This window comes from Trichoplax adhaerens, genomic scaffold, assembly GCF_000150275.1.
Source record: "Trichoplax adhaerens TRIADscaffold_1 genomic scaffold, whole genome shotgun sequence".
NCBI lineage: Eukaryota > Metazoa > Placozoa > Uniplacotomia > Trichoplacea > Trichoplacidae > Trichoplax > Trichoplax adhaerens.
In genome coordinates this window covers 6,034,690-6,058,505 of record NW_002060943.1, presented here as the reverse complement: position 1 = coordinate 6,058,505, position 23,816 = coordinate 6,034,690, and the positions used below count along the sequence as shown (strand labels likewise).

Sequence of the window (23,816 nt, the reverse complement as noted above, 5' to 3'; positions counted from 1 at the left end):
TTCCACATAGTCAGCGATTTCTACTACATGCAGTTTAGTACTGTACTGGATGTTATGCAGCATCTTCATTTTAAAATGCTAACTTTGGTCAATACTAATCTAATAATCCTAAATATATTGATATTTTCTTTCTAGCCAAAGCTGAATTCGTTGCCTTTGGTATTCAAAAATGTGTAAAAATTCTATTTTTACTCTTTAAAATTCAATATGATAATAGATAAACGTATTTACTAAATGTTTTTAATTATTTAACTTCGCACTGTTCATAATAGCCCAATAATTATATGGCTTGATTAATTTCGCAACATACGTGTCCCGATAGTAAGTTAACATAGTTTCTATTAATAGATTCTATTCACATCATACTTGATGTACGCTTTCGTACATGTCGATCATGTTTTCGATCTCTTTAATAACTGTAACTTCAGTACATGATGGTTGTAGATACCTTAACAATTCTTAATTTAGTAACAGATAGATCAAGATGGTAGCTGCAAAGTAGTTTAACTGGAGTGTATTATTCGACTTTATAGCGGTAAAAGTAAAAGTATAGCCTCTAAGTTGAAATCAAAAATGCGCTAGTACGAAAATCTTATGGATGTTTGGTATAATGTGTTCAGGAGTTAATTATTTATAATGATTAAATTAACAATTTGTCGAAAGAAAGGGATTAGAGAATAGTTTATAACTTTGTGAATATGCGTGTACTTATACTGTAGTTACTATCAGGAATGATACGTAGTATTATATACGATATTTGTGTATGTATATTAGTTGCCTAATGCTTACTTAAGAATTAACTGAATAAGCCATCTAACTATGCACATTTGCACAGTGATGCACAGTAATATACTGTATATTTTTATGTATTACCTGCTTGATATTTACTAAAAATTAAGTAAAGAAGTTATCTAAATCTGTTGTATAACAGTAAACATGATAATTTTCTTCGTAGTTCATATCCAGAAATATGTCATATGTACTCTGAAGCATTTACGCCCATATCGATTTAGTAGGCATTTTTTCTCAACTCTTATTACAGAACTGCATTAATTTATTTTATCGATGATCTGACATCATTTATCCTCTTCAGTTATCTTTGAAGTAGCCTTATTGTTTATAATATTAATATAAAACTATATTTTAAAGTTCGATCTAAAAGGTACATGATTCTAATTGCTAATTGCAGCTATAGAAAAAATTAGATTTCAATTCGTATATTCTAACTTACGAAGCAATGTAGTATCTTTTGCGAAAGTGCAAATAAATGTGATCCGTCAGTTATAATAACATAAAGGTGTAATAAATGTGGCTATAGTTTTAGATAATGATAGCTAATTGTAGCTTAATGTATTATATATATTGTAGTTAAATCTTAGAATTTATGAAATATCATTTATTCACGTCGATATTGATATTGTAAATAATACTTGTATCGTCGAAATGATCTGAAATAGGAGTGGCTATAAAAGTAAATTTAAGTTACAACACGTAATACTAAACATTGCTATAGGCTGGTATGATAGTTTCTCGTAGAATTCCGTACGAAATGATGAATTTAAAGGTAGAAAAATCTTTAGAAATTAGCTAGTAGGGTCAGCAGGGTATACTTTTATTATATGAATTCAAAATATCTTAACAGTAGCAATAAAAAGTAACATACAAATTATAAAAACCTACAAGAAAACGTATCTGTAGGTTACATAATGGTACACTAAGTACAATATATAAACTTAGCTAGAGCAATTATTAGATGTCAACTGACGAAATTGAAAAAAAGCATCGTAGCTAGCGAAATTTAAATCTTGTTAAATTAAAGCAGTTACAAAGAGAGTCTAAGCGATAAAAGCTTGATTGCAGACGAGGCTAAAGATTTAAGTAATGGTTAACCCTTTCAAACCATAAGATAGATTCGTCGATAACGATTGATGAAATAAATAAGTGCAGCATATTGCTATAGATAAAGTAGAAATGAAGGTACAGACTCTCTCAATAATACTTTTTATAGAATATGATCTAAGATATAATAGTATAGTGTCTAGTGATCCAAATTTTTAGTAAGAATGATTAATTTTACAGCCAGATTTTTAACTACAGGATAGTTTTTGTCCAACTTCGATCGAAGAGTTAGCTCAAATACTTGAAAAGAATATTCCAATGTTTGCATCATTGACCGTATCCATTTCGATATCTGGTTTAATATAGATAGAATAAGTTTAATGGATACGAAATACATATCTGTTTCAGTGACTCTATATTCTTGAAAGAACTTACTAGTGGTAGATAGTGCAATCATATTCGATAGATAAAAAACATGGTAAGCTATCATACGTATATAGGTTATAACTTGGTATCATGCTAGAAATAGTTATCTGACGCTGTATCTGTAGTAATCATGGACTAGCGATAGGAATAATAGCTAATTTCTAATTAATTAGAAATAAAATTTAAAACATTATCAATCATGATTACAAAACCAGGAAAAACATACTCTTAAAACGTTGTGCTAGCGATTTCTTGCTTCATGCGATTTCTTCTATCTAATTCAATACAATCCATTACAACATGATCTCTCCTAATATCGAATTTAGATGCAAATAAATAGTGTTGATGATTTTTATCAAATAGCCATCTTAAATCTCCTACTGAATAAGTACATTGACCCTTTCTCCACCAGCCGTAACAATGTGTTGATCCCCAATTAGTTAGGCGAGATTTTGATGAAACAGCTTTAGTTCGATATGATTGATTGAAATGTATTGAACCTGGAACACCGTCGATTCGCTGCAATGTTGCCCAGATATTTTCACTAGGTAGAAAAGTATCATTAAAGTAGTTTAAGATTGCTTTTGCTGTCATATTACTCATAACAAATTGACAAAATTCATACGTAGCCGCGATAAATGATCCGCCTTTATAAATTCTAACATTATTTAACGATATTGGGGATTTAAATCTAGTACTTGGTAAATATTGTCCACTTTTTGATAAATAGTAATGATATTGATATCTCGATTTTAAATGAGCAGCAACTAAAGTTTCAATATCATTTTGGCCATTTAGTGTTTTTAGATATTGGACTAATTCTCGATTTGTCATTAATGGATAATCATCGCCGGATAAATTAATCCAGTATTTCCAATTGTGATGATGAAGAAGAAGTGCTTCCATACAGTATAGATCAGCTTGTATTCGCGAATAGGTCGTTGGTATAACTGAAATTAAATTGAATACAATAATATTACGGAAACATTTAGCATAGTTCATCATTACTTGTGTAAACGCTGGCGATGATTTGTTATCTACATGGATACAGTAATAATTATGAGGCATATAAATACTGCGTAATAATCTTTCAACTTGTTCAGCATTCTTATGGACAGTTAAAGTAAATGCAATTGGATACTCTTTCTCTTCCTGACTTAGTGATATATTTGGATAAGATTGATAAATTGGATTTTGACAATATTGGGTTTCTTTAGCTAAAAGTTCATTCGATAGAAACGTTCTATTTTGATGCAAGCGAAATGCTTCCCGGACATAATTAATTTCTGATGCTGATCGATGAGATAGATCTTGACAATTTGGTTGTCGTTCCATAGTATTAAACATACTGCCATAGTAGGTTGGATTGGTTTGGAGGGGATAAAGTGGTAATTGAGGAATTTTATCTCTCGTCATGGTTTTGACCGTTATACCAGGAGTTGCATGGACATTTCGCCGCTGTCCATTATAGCTTAAGATAGTTAAATTGATTGGAGAAACTTGATGCGATTTATAGATCCAATCTTTAGCTTGGTCTATGAGTTGGCGATCAGTAAACATTTTATGTAATTGCATAAATAACATTAATAACAAAATGCTGCTAAGTATATTGACGGTACGAGATCTTTTGATTGTAAGAATCTTCATTTTTGGCTATCAGCAATTATTATCACCGATGATAGTATACGATAGCTAGGGACTTGAATAATTATTAAATTTTGACAATAGTAATAAAGAAGGCCAGAGTAAAGAGATACTAGTGTATTTAGCATATAGCAATGCTAAAGTTACGATCTTGTATAATAATTTATATCCAGAATAACATTACTGTAGAACCACTGGACGGTGTTTCTAACGTTTTTTTTTACCTTTCTGGGGTCATGTTCAACTCGCTCTTACTTAGGCTTAATTGACCTTATAGAGATTTACTTTTAATCCTTAGGATGACTAGCGTAGCGGATAAAAATCGTTGTACCTTTGTGTACATATACTCGCACATGTACTCTATCTGTTTAAACTTGTAACTTGATTAGTATCATTTTATTTATAGGAAGAAGCGCAACAGCTGGGAATAGATGGCTTTCAAATAAGTAGCGGTTAAATTGTTAACAGCGCCGGTCACTACAGCATGCATACTATTAGATCATGCTTAAACTACTAGGACTCAACAATGTATCCAATTCTGCATTTCAAGTTTCACGGCTTTCTTGAAGAAATAGAAATAGGAAGTTTTGTATGTATTTAATTAAAAATTTTCATAAACAGTGGACACCATGTGGATGACAATTCTGAAGGATTTTCGATATTAATGTGTTCACAATGGCAACTAGGGAGTCTTTTGTTGTTTGTCCTTAGTAATGTCTATTGGTCGGCTGATCTTCTACTTATTTATTAAGAAATGATGGACTACGATATCTATGCCCTAAAATAACTATTAATAAATGATACTATTTTAAGTTAAATAGTAAAATAATTGCTGTCTTATAAGAGCAGTTGCTGTCAATGTCCTTATTTTATTTCCAGCTATGGGCCGTAACCTAGTGTCTGTGCGTAGGAATCTTTTATTGAATAATGATCATTCGTTAATGTAATATCGATTCATGACTAAGAGTAAGCCGTTCGGAAGCTGTCTTTTCTTTGAAGCCTATTGAGTATACTTACTTATAAAAGTGAATAGAGGCTTTAGCCGCTTACTTTTACTTAGAGTACCGTATTTGTTTTAAGATATAATTTGCATGCGTTTAGTATATGTCGTCTAGGTCTCTTTCTACTAATGTATAATATGATGTAGTGGAAACAATACACAAAGGAACATTTTTACTGGCATTTGAATTAATCCAAATGAGCTACTAGATAGGTACAGTATTCAAGAATAAAACGAGGCTTCTAGCTGGTCTACGTGCTTCCAAGTCGTTTGTAGACGACATTTATCCGAGCATTTGGTGATTCTGCTATTACAGCACTAATAGCGCTTATATCGATAACGCTTTGTAAATCATTTGATATTTTAACTATCTGCTTTTACTAAAATAGAGCCTACATGCAATCTCTTTTGATATTTCTTCAATACTCCAAGCTATCATTTAAAGATTTGATATTTTATTTTGTTGGTTGATTATAAAATAAAATATAATATAAATCCCTTGTTTTGGTTCTCTCATACTAAACTGCAGATCAGACCAAACTAGAGCCAGTTTATAGTAAGGAATAGCTTTGTATAAAAACCGACATGATAGGCAGAAATCAGTTTTGAAACAGTTTTCAATGGGACTCTCGTTCATTTAGTTGAAGAGGCCATCGAAAATGTTATTTTCAAGTATGATAACGCTTCAATACCATGATCTAACTCTACCCGTCCTTTCTATGAGAACTGAACAATTGCTACGTAACAGATTGTATAAAATATTGAAATATGGACTATTTTTTCTTAATTTTATGCAGATCGATTGCGTGCCGTTTTTACGCTAGTGGATTATAATTATGTAAAGTAATGCTATAACGGATGTCGCGGTTTCAGCTAGTGACAGAGCTGCTGCATTTTGGACGATACTATTAGTCATCTTCTTACAAGTTTACGTCGCTCCTCTTAAAAGTGCATACTTATTCCTCAGCGCTTTTAAGTCTTCTAGATTGGATTGTTTTACTACTTACTAGTCGGTTCTGTTGTTAGCTACAATATTGATATCCATTGATGCAAATATTTATATTGTAATCATTTCAGTTGATGCAAAATCTCTCATGCAATTTGTTTGTTTACACCGTCATTGACTATGACTGAGTAGAGTTATGCAAGCAGGGTTGAGACCGTGTATGACTAGAATCTTGGATTAGATTATTTTACTACTTACTACTCAGTCCTATAGACAGTTACAATATTGATATCCATTGATGGAGTATCAAATGTCCATAATCGTTTGAGTAGATGGCTAGATGCAAACTCTCTTATGTAATTTGATTGCTTACACCATCGTTGACTGTGACTGAGTAAAGTAACGCAGGCTGAGACTGTGTATAACTATAATCTTGGGTTAGATGGTTTGACTACTTACTAGTCAGTCCTGTAGATAGTTACAGTATTGATATCCATGGATGGAGTATCAAATGTCCATAATCGTTTGAGTAGATGGCTAGATGCAAACTCTCTTATGCAATTTGATTGTTTACACCATCGTTGACTGTGACTGAGTAAAGTAACGCAAGAAGAGACTGTGTATAACTATAATCTTGGGTTAGATGGTTTGACTACTTACTAGTCAGTCCTGCAGATAGTTACAATCCATTGATGGAGTATCAAATGTCCATAATCGTTTGAGTAGATGGCTAGATGCAAAATCTCTCATGCAATTGGTTTGTTTACATTGTCATTGACTATGAGTAGAGTAATGCAAGCATAGACTGTGTACAGTATGACTACAATCTCGGACTGGATTATTTTACTACAGGATTTACTAGTCGGACCTGTAGACAACTACAATATTGATATCCATTGATGAAGTATCAAATGTTCATCATCATTGGAGTAGATGACTAGATGCAAAATCTCTCATGCAATTGGTTAGTTTACACCGTCGTTGACTGTGAGTGAGTAGAGTAATGTAAACAGAGACTGTGTATGACTAGAATCTTGGATTAGATTATTTTACTACAGGACTTACTAGTCGGACCTGTAGACAACTACAATATTGATATCCATTGATGGAGTATCAAATGTCCATAATCGTTTGAGTAAAATGACTAGATGCAAAATCTCTCATGCAATTGGTTCGTTTACACCGTCGTTGATTATGACTGAGTAGATTAATGCAAGCTGCGACTGTGTATGACTAGAATTTCGGATTAGATTATTTTACTACAGTACTTACTAATTGGACCTGTAGACAGCTTCAATATTGATATTCATTGATGGAGTATCAAATGTTCATCATCATTAGAGTAGATGACTAGAAGCAAAATGTCTGATGCAATTGGTTTGTTTACATTATCATTAATTATGAGTAGAGTAATGCAAGCAGATATTCATTGATGGAGTATCAAATGTTCATCATCATTGGAGTAGATGACTAGATGCAAAATCTCTCATGCAATTGGTTCGTTTACACCATCGTTGAATGTGACTGAGTAAAGTAATGCAAGCAGAGACTGTGTATGACTAGAATCTTGGATTAGATTATTTTACTACAGGACTTACTAGTCGGACCTGTAGACAGCTACAATATTGATATCCATTGATGGAGCATCAAATGTTCATCATCATTGGAGTAGATGACTAGAAGCAAAATCTCTCACGCAATTGGTTTGTTTACATTATCATTGACTATGAGTAGAGTAATGCAAGCAGAGGCTGTGCATGATTAGAATCTCGGACTGGATTATTTTACTACAGGATTTACTAGTCGGACCTGTAGACAACTACAATATTGATATCCATTGATGGAGTATCAAATGTTCATCATCATTGGAGTAGATGACTAGATGCAAAATCTGTCATGCAATTGGTTTGTTTACCTTGCTATTGATGAGTCGAGGAATGCCAGCAGAGACTGTGTATGATTAGAATCTCGGACTGGATTATTTTACTACAGGATTTACTAGTCGGACCTGTAGACAACTACAATGTTGATATCCATTGATGGAGTATCAAATGTTCATCATCATTGGAGTAGATGACTAGATGCAAAATCTGTCATGCAATTGGTTTGTTTACCTTGCTATTGATGAGTCGAGGAATGCAAGCAGAGACTGTGTATGATTAGAATCTCGGACTGGATTATTTTACTACAGGATTTACTAGTCGGACCTGTAGACAACTACAATGTTGATATCCATTGATGGAGTATCAAATGTTCATCATCATTGGAGTAGATGACTAGATGCAAAATCTGTCATGCAATTGGTTTGTTTACCTTGCTATTGATGAGTCGAGGAATGCAAGCAGAGACTGTGTATGATTAGAATCTCGGACTGGATTATTTTACTACAGGATTTACTAGTCGGACCTGTAGACAACTACAATGTTGATATCCATTGATGGAGTATCAAATGTTCATCATCATTGGAGTAGATGACTAGAAGCAAAATCTGTCATGCAATTGGTTTGTTTACCTTGCTATTGATGAGTCGAGGAATGCAAGCAAGGTTGAGACAGTGTGTTTCATGCAGATCATTTTGTCCAATGCACGACTATAATCACAACCGGTGTGACAGCGTCACTATCGTCTCGCCAAGGACTGTTTAGTCATTTGGTCATCATAGGAAAATCACGCGCAATGACTCAGTACAATACTTTACAATCAGTCCGGTACTGTAGTTGGAAGAGTACAATGTTCCAAAATCGTCCAAAATTTCATAGCTGTTCAGTAGAAAATGTTCTCGGTCGAATGGATTGTATACTACACTGTACAGTGTACAGTACTTACTATCATACTGTACTGTACTGTCCACTCTGTGTTCAGTATTACTGTATTACTGTATTACTGTGCGCTCACTTGCACCCGGCTAGTCTCCATCAAAGTTTCAAGGATGAAAGCATGGCAACCAACTTGCTAAGTTAATTTCGATCAACGATCACGCATTTCCTTATAGCTTATTGCAACAAGTAGTGGCATTACTCAGAGAGATTGGCAATAGTGGATGATTGCACCTTGACACGGATGTAGGATTGTGATGGTGTATTGTTGTAATAGTAGCCCATCAATTTCAGCAGTATTGTAGAATGATGTAATGGATGCTAGCAGCAGCTTGGCTAAGCGAGATCAATGACCTAATTCATTTTACCACCATTGACCAAACTATTGATATCTTGGTCATATCGACGATTAAACCATTGATTGAAGCTTAATTTCATAGTAACAATCTCTCGTTGATAACAATCATGGCTTCTTCGGTTGGCTACTCTGATTCTGAAAGTTCTGTTGCCAATCCAACAGTAACTACTGATCGTCCAACGCCTTACATACTTTTCGAACAAGGTATGCTAGATGAACTGATGACACCGATTCGCTCGTCAATTCGGACAAAAGTAAGTATTTTACTATTTCATGCCTGTTCAGAACATTGAAATGATGGCATCTCTCTTACGAAGCCTGTTTGTACTTGTACTTAAATAGACCACCTCTCTAGGATAGTGATTATCGTCAACAAAATTACGATCATTAATTCATTTTATTGTCAACTAACTGTACTGTCATTAACCTGCAGGCTACACTGCACACTCGTCGCTACATTTCAATTTGAGTTTTACACTCATGTTGGAACCATCTTGGACTACATCATGACGTCATAAAATGTAATAACCGATAAAAGTCATGATTAGACCAATAGCAACAGCATTAAATTGAACTGAGCCTTTTTCAGATCTAGTCATGATACATTCTTAGAGAATGAAAGGAAATAAAAGTACAGAGTGCACCAAAGCACGGATAATGTCCACTAGTAATAAAAGTATGATGTCATTCCTAAGAAAAAACAGCCCATAATCAATTTATATTACACTGTACTGTATGGATGATTGACCAAATATTCATATAGATGCAATAGCTTCAACAAACGGACAACTTAATTAGCATTACTATCTGTGTGGACGTACGTAAACATAAACTCATTCATTACTTTCGATGGTTATCAATTGTAATGGCAGTGATCATTCTATCAAAGATTTTGTATCATCAGTCCGAAGTACTTCCATTTCTTTCATAATTAAATCTGTAGCAGGCATCATACGGTATAAAGCTAAAGCTTGATGGTATATATACATCCATATACCATTATCGCTTAATGACTTTGTTTGCATAAAAATCAACACGAATAATGATGAAAATAGTATTGATATCTAACTAATCGGATATTATGAGCACAAGCATAAATTCATTTGGCATTATCAATTTGCAGTAGCAATCATTTATTAAATCCACCTTGATTACTTGTTTTTGTCGATTGCGATAGCTTTGCTGTGCCATGATTTAATCTAAATGAATTACAATGAAACTTCATTACGATGCCATTATCGAATGTAAAGCTTAAGTGAGGATAATAGACTCTGAACCAATGTTAACTGATCGTATGTTATTTGATTTACAGTATGTCTGTATGGCTGTTTCACGATGTTATATCATCATGGGATCCAACAATGCAGCACTCTACTGCTTTGGAAGAGCCAATGTACGATTCCGACAACTGCTGACGCATAAAGACATGAAAGGATGTGCATCTGTTGTCAAGATATCAGTTAATGAAGCCTATGCAGCCGTAGGCACCCGGTTAGTACTATAAATCTATTATTTTTAGCTACGACCACAAAGTTAAATTTGTGCAGTGTATTATGAAATTACTTACAGATCAGTGCAATTCATTGTAATATGCAATCGTCTAATTGCAAGTATTTACACATTTTTTGTTATACACATCTACTCTGACGTAATTGTAAGATGGTACAACAATTATTGATCATAAATAACATTTCTTTCCTTGCAGAGATGGCCTGATATACATTTGGCAGCTCAATTTGAACACCAAATTAAAACCAAAGGTAAGACCACAGTCTGGATATAACTCTACTGTATGCTGGTTCAACTTTTGAAGTGATTACATTATTAAAAGAAGACTAGTCTGCTGTGCCATGACTAAGAAATGAATACTATTAAACAAATGCATCCAGTAAGGGATTGAATCTGTCGATCTCTCTTTAATTCCTTTTTCACAACGTTAAAGCTATTATGCATAGAAAAAGAACATCAAGGAGCAACTATTACAGCATTATGCTGGGATCAACAAAGTACACGTGTATTTACTGGGGATGATAAGGGCAAGGTGTCGATTACTAAATTTCCTGTTGGAAAGGTAGGTTACTATAAATAGGCTGTCATAACGTTTAGCGTTAGATATTTACTTCTAATGCCCAGATTTAACTTGTTTCGTTACGATATAATGTCAATATTATTACGCATAAATCATTTCATAACTGATAAAAATATACTTTGAGGTATACGTCAGTTAATAATAAATTTCATCGTAATCTTAATCTAAATAAAATATTTTGCTTGGACATGACATGTAATGCTCCAGGCATCAAGATTATTATCATTAAGTTCCTCCGTGGCTATCATGCGCAACGAAAATTATATAGTCCAGCTAGATTTCCATTCAAATAAACTATTGGTATCCACAATAACTCAGTGCTATATCTGTAACCTTCTTAGGTAAGATCATTAATTCTAGTTTAAAGAGTTATGATCGCTCTAAACGAGGCGATATATTTTGGTAACAATTGCAAATAGGTAATAAATCAAAAGAGCAGCCACTTAAATTATTCGAGCAATCTGTAGGAGATTTGATGAAATAAAATTTCTTAGCTTTATCAAATATTAATTCATACAATCTATCTTACAGTGAACAAGCTGCCCAAGTAGGCAAAAAACCGCGGTAAGTAGTTCTCCAATAATGCATTGGTTTTAGACTCTGCATGATATCAAAATAAAAGTTTCTAGTGTCTACATTTTATATGGAACAATTACTCAATCTAGGAACGGAATGTACGGAGGCTGTTTCTGTCATGGTACTAATGACCGATCGCAAAATGCTACTCCATTTATTTATTGTGCCCGGCCTGGCTCGAGATTATGGAAGGTAGATTCTGCCCTAAAGCTCATACACATTACTGATTGGTAATTTTTATCCTTAGTATACAGATATTATTGTTGATTTTAGGTCGATTTTGAAGGAACGGTCTTATCAACACAGCAATATAAGAACTTATTAGCTGTACCACCATTACCTATCGTAGGCATCAAGTTAGTAGATTTTATCATCATAAATTAAAAGTATTTCAGTCAATTTTCATAAAAGCAACACTGACATTTAACCTATTTTTGCTAGTCGACATTTTCAAATACCAAAAGATTCTTCTAATGGGAATTGGAATCCACAGTCATTGAACTTTGCAAAATTACAACCGATTAGGTGCGAATTTTAGACGAATATACAGTAGCAATTATAACGATCTTACTCATCGATTTTAATTTCGGAATTTTATTATATTCGTCCGTTTGTAAAATTAACTACAATATCTTGCAACGATCAACGGAATTATTTTAGAAATCGTTTCATTATCACTTGGGCTGCTTCTATGCTATACGTCTTTGATCCACAATCTGTCAAAGTTATAGGATGGTATAACGCTTATGAAGGTAAATCCATTTTGTTTACTCATTAAATCTGCATTAAAATCTTAGAATAGAAGTGATTTTGTTAATAGGTATTATCGACGTAATTACTCTCGGCCGTGAAACCTATGTCTTATTATCGGACTCTAGCGAGCAGTTAAGCGTGGTTAAGCTTACCATGATATCAGCAGAAGATAGCATAAGTAAACTTATTGATAACTGTCTTTGGCAGCAGGCTGCTTGGGTAAATTGTTGATATAACAGTTCAGAGATTGAATATCACCAATATCTAAAATATCTATAGACAAGTTGAATTGAAACGCATTCAATTGTTTTATATATAGATTGCTTGCAAGTACAACGATAGGATAATGTTAGAATTCACTAGAGCTGTTTTGCCTGCCTCCAAGTTAGAAAACTTGAAGGATATGGTTAAGGATATAGATCCCTTAATATGTGAACAGCTTGAAGATTTATGTAAACTTGCACAGTCACAGAGCGAAAGGCGAATATTAGGCAGTTATACATCATATTACTCCGAGAGTGAACAAGAAGGCCTATATCCATCTCGTTATTTGGGCTTTAAACAGGAAGATACCGTATCAAACGATGAATCGGATAGTAGCGCAGCTCTACCATCGGAAGAAGAAAGTTTCATGTCAGATTCAAAATCAATTATAAGCGACTTATCATCACGAGCCGATGGGGAGTTTGATTTTGAAAATCGAGTAACTGGAGAATTTAAAAATGCGCTAGTGAGCAATAAAATGAAAGCTATCGGTAACAAGAATTATACTCATCAGGAACTCTTTGTTAGCTCTGCTACGGCTGCTGAGATACCACCTGCTTTAAATGATAGTGATAATGCATCAGTTACTACCCCAAAGCAAGTTATTACTACTGCAGATAATGATCAATCTATTAGCGACACTGGGGTTACAGAAAACTCCGTAACAGATGTTGATGGTGAAGTCAAAAGTTCTCCTAATGCGGTGAAGGACACAGCACCTACTGCGTTCAGTTCGGCAATTTTGGACAAGTCACCCAGTACCGTGTTTGACAATCCATCTGCTACCCCGGCGATTCTACAAACAACTGAAGATACACATAGTGATAAGAATGATAATCCATCCTGTAATACTACTGAAAATGTATTAGTTCTGGTAAAGGACACTCCTGGAGAATTTAGCAATCGAACAAACATTCAGTCTTTAAATGCCGATGATCAATCTGATGTAATTGTAGTCGAGAGGGTAAAACGAAAAGGAAGATCTACTCGCGTGACAATTGCTTCACCGAAGAAACTTACTCCTGTAAAACAAAAACGTCCTGGCAAAAAATCAAGGAATAAAGTAGTAGATGATAATGGTAACATCGAAGAAAATTTAAAGGAAGACCTTGCTCAGATTAATCTAGCCGCTGATAACAGCAGTACTACTATAAGAAAGATTAAGGAAACCGACAGCAACAAGGCTGATAGTAACCCTGAGATTATCGATGAAAATCTAAATGGTAACGCCGAATTGAAAGAGAGTAATAGAGAAACTAACGGATATGATAAAAGCGAACCTACAGTAAAGTTTTCCAATTCTTCTCCCGAAAACCAAAGTATTACCCCTGCTAATGATGTCCCCAGAGACGTTCAGCTCAAAAGAGAAGATAAAGAAAACGTAGACTGTACCGATAATGCTTTATCCCTCTTATCAGAAATCTACCATCCGAGCTCAAAATACCCTGCCGAGATTGCAAAATTTCATAGTCATACTATACAATTAAGGTAATTAGCGTTAGAGTACTGTTTAATGTTCTTAGCTTTAAATGATTGGCCATTGTATCATGACATTGCTCTTTATAATCTTAATCTTATAGGAAAAAATTAAAAAATCGTAATTTGCTATACAATTTTGAGGAAAGTTATTGCCATATTAGCGAATGGCTTACACAATTAGATGAAATCTACGAAATTTATGGGGAATCGTGCACAGACTACCGTCCTAATATGAATGAGTGCACAGTATCTACTAGAATGCCACTGGATCCAACCATTTTTGATTTGAAAGCAATTGAAGACATCAGATATCTAACTACTCTCGCATTTGACACTTGTGTTTACCATCAGCCCTTAGGTAGTCCTGTTAGTGATCAAGGTATCGACAAGAAATCGCTATTTCAGTATGTGTCATCGCCTAATGGTGACTGGAATAATGATAGTATCCAGGATTTTCAAGCTGCAGTGTTTTTATGTCGGTACTTTTATCTCTTGGACTTGAAGCACGTACGGGGCTCATTAGCTTTACGATTTAATCACAAAACCATTACATATCAGGCGCTTATCAATTGTTTGTGTAAAGGTAAGGATAAAATATCGCATCAGATTTATAGTGCTTCATCGTGAGGTAAAATTTTCAGTATTGATTAATCATATTTGTAGGTATAACAGTAAGACAAGAACTTTCGAAACAATTAAGGAACGCAGATGGAGAGGAATTAAACCTACTATATTTGATTTACAGGTGCGTCGCAGAAAAATTGATTATAATTATCAGTCATAGGACTCCTATGCTTGCTTTAAAATACGGATATCTGTAAAATTATCGCTCCATTTATTTTTAGTTTCTTACATATTGCATGTGTTTTTTATTTTTAGAAAAATTAAAGAAGATCCGATGATAATATCTGAACTATTATCTAGTGTACGATCAAATATTGATCTTTGGGAAATTGCTCAGTTATTTATGATGAGAATCTATGAAGTAGAATTTTATTCATTTCAAGAGAAAGAAGAGCAGATATCGACTGTTTACAAAGCATTTTCTCGCTACTGGACGAATATACCATTAAACTTAAAGTTGAGAAAGAAGGCACTTCGACGCTTTTGCAACGATCACGACAGCGTGGTATTCTTTTTCGAGGCGATGCTATACGTGGATGCAAAAAATAGTTCAGAAATTGCTTTGAAATGTCTGTGTAGTCATCCAAGGTCGGTGTTTAAGATTATCTTTAAATTTCATTAATATTATTTGATAATATACATCGCATGCCATTCATTCATAGGAGTGGAGCTCATCTTTACAGCTGGGGAGGACAAGAGTTCATCGATGAAATGTTAGATTTATGTTTAAATGTAATTAAGTCATCCCACACCAAACGAAGTTTACTTAAGGTCTGCAGAACTAGTGGGTAAGTATAGCTGCTAATGACTGCTTTCGAATAATTATTCAAAAATATAGAATTCACTAAGAAAACTTTTAGTCTAACTGGCATTTATTTACTTTATTAGATACTGGATTGGATATATTCGTTTATGCTTACATTTAGAAATGTTAGATGAAGCGGTAGCGTGTGCTACACAATTAGGAGATGCCAATTTGATCTATAATAAAATGGATAAGGCACTATTCAAGGAAGGTTAGAACAATAGATTTTAGAATGCATTTCACATCCGGTATAATTTCCTGTGATACGCAAACAATTAAAGTTCTTTCATGTTTTATAGCAATTTTCTGTACATCTCTAATACGCAAAAACTAAAATAGTTCAAAACTTTGTTGTTAAGATTTTTTAGTTGATAACTTAGAAAGTTGGTCACTATTCCTAAGAAAGTTGATCTTGTATCGAAAGCTCCACTTGCGAAATGAAGATGGGAAAGAAATCAAATCAGTCACATTGCACTGTTTAAGCTGCAATAAGCAGCTGCCAGAGAATATCACTTTGGATAATGGTATTTTTTGGTCTGTTAGTATAACCTGGGAAGATGCCATTTTACGGTTGTTAAATGTGCAAGGTTCACGTACTGCATTACAAATCCTTTCCGAACTGAAACTTGAAGGCAATTACTTGCCTTCTACATTTTTCGCTAAAATAATGGATATAGCCGTACTTGAAAAACAAGAGGAGTAAGCTATAAAAGTATTTTCTGAAATTGTTCATCAATTTTTTGATCTTGCATTTAAAACTGTATGAATCGTTACTACTAGATCTGCAGTTTACGAAATCCTTGAACATGTAGATGCATTTTATTGGCTCCAACAAAGTGAATCTTTACCGCACCATGTAAGCATGACTTACTAGTTTTTAATGACGATTTTATCCTGCCTAATTTATCGTTATTGGAGTAGTCTCATTTTAACCAATTTTTATATGATGATTAAGACTTTCTCAATTTAATAACTTCATACAAAATAGATACTCGCTATAAATGAGGTAGAGAAAGCTAGCAATCTTTCTAAGCAAGATTTAGAAGATCCGAATTTAATGGTTTGTATCGTGCAACTATGTTACTATACTTCGATCACTATTGCAATGTTAAATGTAAGTTGCAGAATAAAGATGATCATCCATATTGCAGGCTTACTACGAGGAAGCGGCAAAAATGTTTCGGTCACCTGAAAATATGGGTATGCGCACTTCTCATTAATTTTAAATTTTCATTCTAATTGCTAAAATATATCACTATTATTTTTAATAAAGCTTGTCAGTGGGGAACAACCGTAGATATACAAAGGTAACACAGCTAATAGAATAAAAAAACTAGTTTATTTCTTATTCATTTATCATCTAATTATAACGATCTTAGAAGAAAGTGAATTTCTGATAACTGTTATTTGCTGTTGCTTTTTGACTTTATATAGTCCCTGTCCTATATGCCAGGTTCCGTTAACTGAGGATGTTTCTACACATATAGAAGGACTAGCTGCCTTTGACTGTGGTATAATTATGCAACATTTCACTTACCTTATTTGATGGTATTGTTTGTAATTGTGCTTGCTCTAATACTTTATGTATAGGTCATGCTTTTCATAAGATATGTGTTCCTGAGTTAGGATGTCGAATTTGTTTGACAAAAAGTCTCTCAAATAAAGTTGGAGGATCTGTCCAAAGGCGAAATAATTTGGGCACTGTAGATATAAGAAAGACTATACTCGCAACAAAAAATAACGTAGGCATAATTGATGCTGAAAGAACCAGAAACACATTGGGAAATTTATAAATTATTTCGCCTTAATAATTTAAAACCTATCTTCTTTTAATGTATATACATACAGATATTCAATTTATTTACATAGATACATTTTATATTTGTAAGATTATAAAATATTGTGATATCTATTTGGCAACATCATGTTACTAACGTGCTAACGAGTTGTACAGTACTGTTTCACACTGATATCATACAGTACCGAGCGTTATTAATTCCTTAGCTATATATAGAGTGTTATTTTGCAAGTGATAGAAATTTATATTCATTCATAGATAGTCGATACGACAACGTTTACAAACTAAATCTGATCTAAAAAACCTTACATAATACGTCTGCAAAGACTTTAAATTTATCGCTTTTGTTTATATAAATATAATACTTGAATACAATTGAACGTAAATCTTGAATATATTTTAAATTCCATTGAAAAATCTATTTTATCATTCTAAATTTATGTATGATCCTTCGTCAATGTTCAATTTTTCTTTTCTGTCTAAATTTTATCGTTGTACCGCAGAATGTTCTTTCGTAGATAGACAATACTTGATATGACGCCAATATATTTTGGACAACTAGGGCTAGATGATGAAATATTTCGGTCATTATAATATTATTCTTTATATATGACCCCATTATATTCGCATATGCAGTTGCGAATATAGCTAGCATTTTCTTTGTAATTGATACTGTGTTTGATTTTTTCTGCTAATTATTGTATTCGCTGTGAATATTTTGGCTACATAATACATGTAGGTATGTTACCGAACCATTATTTGTGCACCCATACTTTTACAGCTTACTTGGTCAGGAAAATAGGTTCGTAAATTGTGTCTCAATTTACAGTCAATAATAATGGTTGAAATTTTTGTGTTGAAGTACTCAAACTGCTTCTTATACACGGCTTCATTTTCATAATTGAGAATCTATTTCAAGATAAGAATGGCTTAGTATCTGAATTACAATGAAATTGCTACCATGATTCGAGTCTATTAAAAACGGTGTCATGAATTTTATCAGATGAATATAGCTTATATATTCAATTTTGATGTACATTATGCAACATCTTGTACTAATTCGTATATGTAGAGTAGTTTTGTAATAAAGATGACTTTCGTAGTTTAATTTATCTGATTAAAGTAAAATATTTAAAACATGACAGATATATCGATACAGGAATAGCAAATTGCGCTACAAATAATCACTTTTATTAATGCGATATTGATTATGGTAATGTATCTGTGAAGGACCGCCATAATCAGCGATCGTACCAGTAAACTAATTTATTATATACGCATAAGAGTGTACCCGTACGTAATCACATCCTTTTGGTACAGTACATATACATATATATAAACAAAGTTCCACCAACGGAACAAAAACTCACTAATATAAAATTTATAAAATATGCAAAAACATATTGAAGTTGAAGAGTACTCTTATACGCGTTTTTTTTAGACGCACGTTAGAGTGAGTTAGAGTTGCCATGAGCGTATACAATTTTATATAACTTTATCCGGTATTAAAAGTTTTCATATTTAATGGAATAGTATCGCCTTTACCGATTAGAAATGGAGTAGCTGATGATTTTGCAATTTCATTTTACGATACAGTATTATACATCTCACTGTCAATCCTCGAGGTTAACTAGGTTTTTATATTTAATGGAGTGATATCGCATATACCGACTAGAAATTGAGTGGCTGATGATTTTGCTAGTCATTTTACAGTTCAGTATGTATATTAACCTATATATCACTATCAACGTACGGCCATATTCAACCCGAGCATGAAGTACTACATTTATGGTCAATGCCCGAAATGATGTTGCAATCTCACAAACTCATTTTCTTTATTTATATCAATCTATGCAGTGAAATGATCAAAATTTAATTTGTAAAAGTAATTATACCAAATTAATATTCAAGATATTCGCTATAATGTCTACTGCAATCCCGCATTGATTTCAAATGTCATTTAACTGAGAAGAAGTGTTGTTCAAGCCATAAGAACTTTCATTTAGTGAAGATCAATGGTGTAACCTGTGCATTAGATACTTTATACTTATATAGTCAGATACTGTCTATACTGTAGATCTACAAGATGCAAGAAAAATCTAAGGTTAGATACTAGGATCTAGTTATAGTATGAAGCTGTAGAACTTCGAGGTCTATGAATATAGTTTTCTACGCCAATGCAGTGGCAGCTAAAGTTGTGACCTGGGAATTTAGGGGAGATGCTGCCGGTTAGGCATGCTATAGCTTGTGACCATAATACAGTTCAGTGCTGTGCAAAATAATATTTATTAAATTATTTTCGTTGGCTCACACTTTCATAATGTTACATTAAAGTTGTCATCAAAATAAACTACAGTACAGTACGGTGCAATAGGGAGAAAATAAGCTTCAAGACAATTTAGTATAGAGCAATGGCTCAAGCTTTAACAGTAAAATAAAATTTTCCCAGCACTATTGATTAAACTGTTTAATTTATACCGTATCTGGCCTATCCTAAGGATGTGAAAACGATTTACAGTATTTATTTATTATTATCAAATTAATTAGTTCAATAATAACTGAATAGCTAGGGGAATTTTCTCAAACTGCACTGGTACAGACGTACAGACGCCACTTTCTTTTTGACACGTCCACTGACTAGAGGCCCTCTACTGTATACCATACTGCACACAGTGCACAGTACACTGTCCAGTATGCCACGTCATCCAAATCTACTGTACCGTTAACATCGACAAGTCGACGACAACTACTGTACAGTACAGTACTGTAAATACTACTACAGTACTGTTGTAGAACGTACTGTACACTGTACAGTACAATACCGTACAGTATTCGATCGCTAGAGTACAGTACATTACACTGTAAACTCAGCACAGTACTGTACCGTACTGTACCGTGGAAAATCTGCCTGCATCATCATCGGTACTGCGCGTGCGTGTAATCAAACGAGCCAATTGCATTTGGATGACGAGAGTAGAACACTTACGTCTATACTGAACTATATGCACAGCAGGGTAGTACAAGTACCTGGGTGAGAGGAATATTAATTGGTTTTAAAGCTCCGACGTTGTCATTTGGAGTTTGATATTCCACCCGTCGTATCATCATCATCGTTGTTAGTTTCGGTGAAGGAAAGACTGCCAAGGATTGATCAGTAAGTGAGCCATAACTGCTTAAAGTGATTATTATAGCATAAAACTTCAATAAAGAGAGATTCATTTTACTGGAAGGAGTTAAGTTAGTGATTAATTGGATTAAAGAGCGTGTAAATTTCGTGTACTACTACTGTAAAAGGAAGGAGAACACGCATAATGATGTCGCCAAGCATTTTTCAAATGATAGTTTAGCAAATCAATGAATCTAGATTTCAATAGTGTCTTCAATCGGATCATTTTTTTTTTACCCTTGATCCATGATATCATCAAAAAATGGATTTATCATTTTAATCCGATTGAATGCTATCAACAATTAAGACTGTACTGTAACGAGTGATCAATAACTTAACCATTCATTCCTGCTAATTTAATGACATTTATTGTATGTTGGGGACAATATCTTTACAGGAGAGATGAAGAAGTTAGTTAGCGTTATCCTATTGATTACGGTTGGACTTGTAATCTTAATCGATGCTGCTCCACCACGATTACCGGTGAAAGCCGATAAAGTTAAAGAAGTGCCTAAAGAAGATGTCACCAATATCGAGAAAACCAAGATAGATGTTGGCGTTGATAAATCCGTACAACTCGATTCAAAGATGGCTCATGATCAACAAAACATGGATCAACACAAGACTGATCAACGAAACATGGATCAACACAAGACTGATCAACAGAATACTGATCATCAAGAGCCAGAAGAAAATTATGACGATACCTTCCAATTTCTAAGAGATCAACCGGATTTAATCAACAAGTTCAAAGGTTTAGATGATGATGTTATTGGTCGAGATTTAGCTAATCCTGCTTTCCGCGATCTCGATGAGAAAATGCTGGATAGATTCGATGACCAAGAATATGATCAAGTCCGTCATCAACGTGATTTAGAACACCAAATTCAGGAAGCTAACGAACGCGAAGAACATCCAGAATCATTTCGCCTGCATCATAGTGATGATAATAGGTACACTATGGAAGAACTGAACGAAAAACTACAGGAGGTAAGTTGATTGCAGATATCTTCAACCGGTTGTAAATTTCAGTGGTCACTTTAGCTACGTTGACTCTTCTCCAATTAATTATTCACACCGGACACCATTCCTTGTACTATATGTTGGTACTGTATCGTCTTAATCGAAAGACTAAATTATAATTTCGCTATACAGGCAAACAAAAAATTACGTGAAACTGATGATGTAAGACACAAGGCATTCCTTCGATATGAATTAGAAAAGGAGTTATTAAGAAAGAAAGAACTAGAGAAAATGAATCCGGACCAAAAGAAAGTTGCCGAAGACAATTATGCAAAGCATTTGCGGGATATGCAAGATCATCCTAAATTGCATCATCCGGTATGATATCATCCTACCAATTAAAGAATAAATTTTAGACAATGTAGTCAGTAATGTTGTTAGTCCTCGCGACTACTAAGAGCATTAATAGACGCTGTTCTAACTTAAACGATATACTTAATGCCTATTTGCTCTAACTCATTATCTGATATTAATATTTTAAACCACCTACTTTACATACAGGGTAGCAAAGAACAACTACAGGAAGTGTGGGAAAAAGAAGATGGCTTCCAAAATCAAGAATTCAACCCTGATGCATTTTTTAGACTTCATGGTAAATAGCTATATATGCGCACCAAGTATTGTTTACACCTTGCACAAAATAGTGGATAAATTAATTACAAATAACCCATGTCCATTTCATCCTTTCAAAGATGCCTTGATATAAATATATCTAGTTAGGAAATAAGTGTATTGCGTGGATACGGCTATATAACTAGTAGAAAATCTCAGCCCTCTCTAATCAACACTTTTCGACATTTTAGATACGAACGGTGACGGACATTTAGATAACGTCGAATTAGAAGCCGTTCTCCGAAAAGAGGTTAGGCATCGTCTTGGTACTAATCTGAGTTCTGATGCTCAATTTATAATTGTTTCAAATCTTCTGAAACCTGATGATTTGTTAAATTAGGTTTCCAAATTAGTTGGTAATCATAAAGATGCATATGATGAAAGAGAATTAAAAGAAGAATTACAACGTATGAGGCAACATGTATCTACTGAGGTATCTAAGTAAACTATCTTTAGTAGTCTTCGTGCATAGGCATTTTAGCAATTTACATGTTATGTTTTCAAGAAGAATTTACAGCATTCCCTATAATAGTATGTGTGAAAGATAATATAATAAGTGTATTTGCTTTGGATATAGATCGATGTAAACAAAGACGGCTTAGTCTCGTTGGACGAATTTATCAAATCTACTAAGAAAGCGGAATTTAAAAAAGATGAAGGTTGGGAAACATTTAACGAAGACAAGGATTTTGAAAGAATGACCCCGGAGGAGTTAGAGGTAAATATTAAAATATGCTATTAATTACTTTATAGGAATTTTTGAGGGGCAAGTCTCAGTTGCGAAATTTTTTTAAGTAAAACATTTTTGATAACCTAAATTTTAGCGATATGAAAGAAAAGTTAGAGATGCTGCCCGTAACCAATTCGACAAAATAAAAATCCGTACCGGTGAAGAAACGGATCCTCGCCGATAATTTTAAATCAACATTTACTAAGTTTCATCATTGCACGCTAAAAATTTTTTACATACTACCAAGCTATGACAGAATATTGTCCCTCACATACAAAATATCCTAAAATAACATTATGATATTTTGCTAAATTGCGTTCTGCTTTTTGCAAATACTGTAATAAGCTACGGTGTGTTATTATGCCATGCCCGTGCAATGTAAAAGGTATTATTTACGAGAAGCGCATCTAATTTTTATCTCACTGTGTACTAAGGATTACACCTGACGTTGGTTTATAATTATATATCTGTAATTTTGAAGCGTTCATAATTTGAACATTGTATCATTTTACTACATCCTTTTAACTGTATTCTCTTTGGCCATCCTTAGAAATTAAGTAATAATCGTGAGCTAAGTGATTAGTGTTACTGTAGGATACTCGTTCGCGTATTCGAAATAAAGGCCAGATTGTACTGATGCGAAAGCCATTACAATTGCACTTTGGGTAATATAAATTCACAATTCAGACCACTATCTGTCGGTAGCTTTAAGAATTCTCTCAATTATAATGTATATGCACTGGTACTGTATGTTGCTTTAAATTGGAGTTATAAAAGTTTGACAGCGTTTAGTACAATCACAAGAAATGCGGGTATATTGCTGAAATGGTCACCAAAATGCAGCTCCTCTTTGATTTCAATAGCCTAA

The 23,816-nt window shown here is 33.7% G+C and overlaps 3 protein-coding genes across 3 annotated transcripts; 2 read left to right on the top strand and 1 right to left on the bottom strand.

The window, feature by feature from the left end:
* Nucleotides 1–2,544: 2,544 nt before the first annotated feature.
* On the bottom strand, nucleotides 2,545–3,447 carry TRIADDRAFT_14428 (uncharacterized protein; the record flags this gene model as incomplete). The annotated part of the gene is made up of 1 exon (XM_002107901.1): nucleotides 2,545–3,447. A coding segment is annotated over one exon (903 nt), but the record flags the coding sequence as incomplete, so codon positions are not given.
* A 5,689-nt stretch (nucleotides 3,448–9,136) lies between these two features.
* Nucleotides 9,137–17,165, top strand: TRIADDRAFT_51944 (uncharacterized protein; the record flags this gene model as incomplete). Its single annotated transcript, XM_002108680.1, has 22 exons — nucleotides 9,137–9,283; nucleotides 10,342–10,520; nucleotides 10,735–10,789; nucleotides 10,972–11,100; nucleotides 11,326–11,459; nucleotides 11,650–11,682; nucleotides 11,784–11,886; nucleotides 11,968–12,050; nucleotides 12,355–12,446; nucleotides 12,515–12,666; nucleotides 12,767–14,199; nucleotides 14,292–14,773; nucleotides 14,854–14,935; nucleotides 15,070–15,402; nucleotides 15,477–15,602; nucleotides 15,703–15,830; nucleotides 15,979–16,318; nucleotides 16,400–16,475; nucleotides 16,608–16,733; nucleotides 16,771–16,819; nucleotides 16,893–16,926; nucleotides 17,054–17,165. 22 exons carry the CDS (start codon nucleotides 9,137–9,139, stop codon nucleotides 17,163–17,165), a joined length of 4,428 nt encoding a protein of 1,475 aa, XP_002108716.1.
* A 3,820-nt stretch (nucleotides 17,166–20,985) lies between these two features.
* On the top strand, nucleotides 20,986–23,577 carry TRIADDRAFT_63505 (uncharacterized protein; the record flags this gene model as incomplete). Its single annotated transcript, XM_002108679.1, has 7 exons — nucleotides 20,986–21,573; nucleotides 21,739–21,924; nucleotides 22,108–22,198; nucleotides 22,410–22,468; nucleotides 22,559–22,651; nucleotides 22,796–22,936; nucleotides 23,043–23,577. 7 exons carry the CDS (start codon nucleotides 20,986–20,988, stop codon nucleotides 23,130–23,132), a joined length of 1,248 nt encoding a protein of 415 aa, XP_002108715.1. The 3' UTR covers nucleotides 23,133–23,577.
* Between the last annotated feature and the right edge of the window lie 239 nt (nucleotides 23,578–23,816).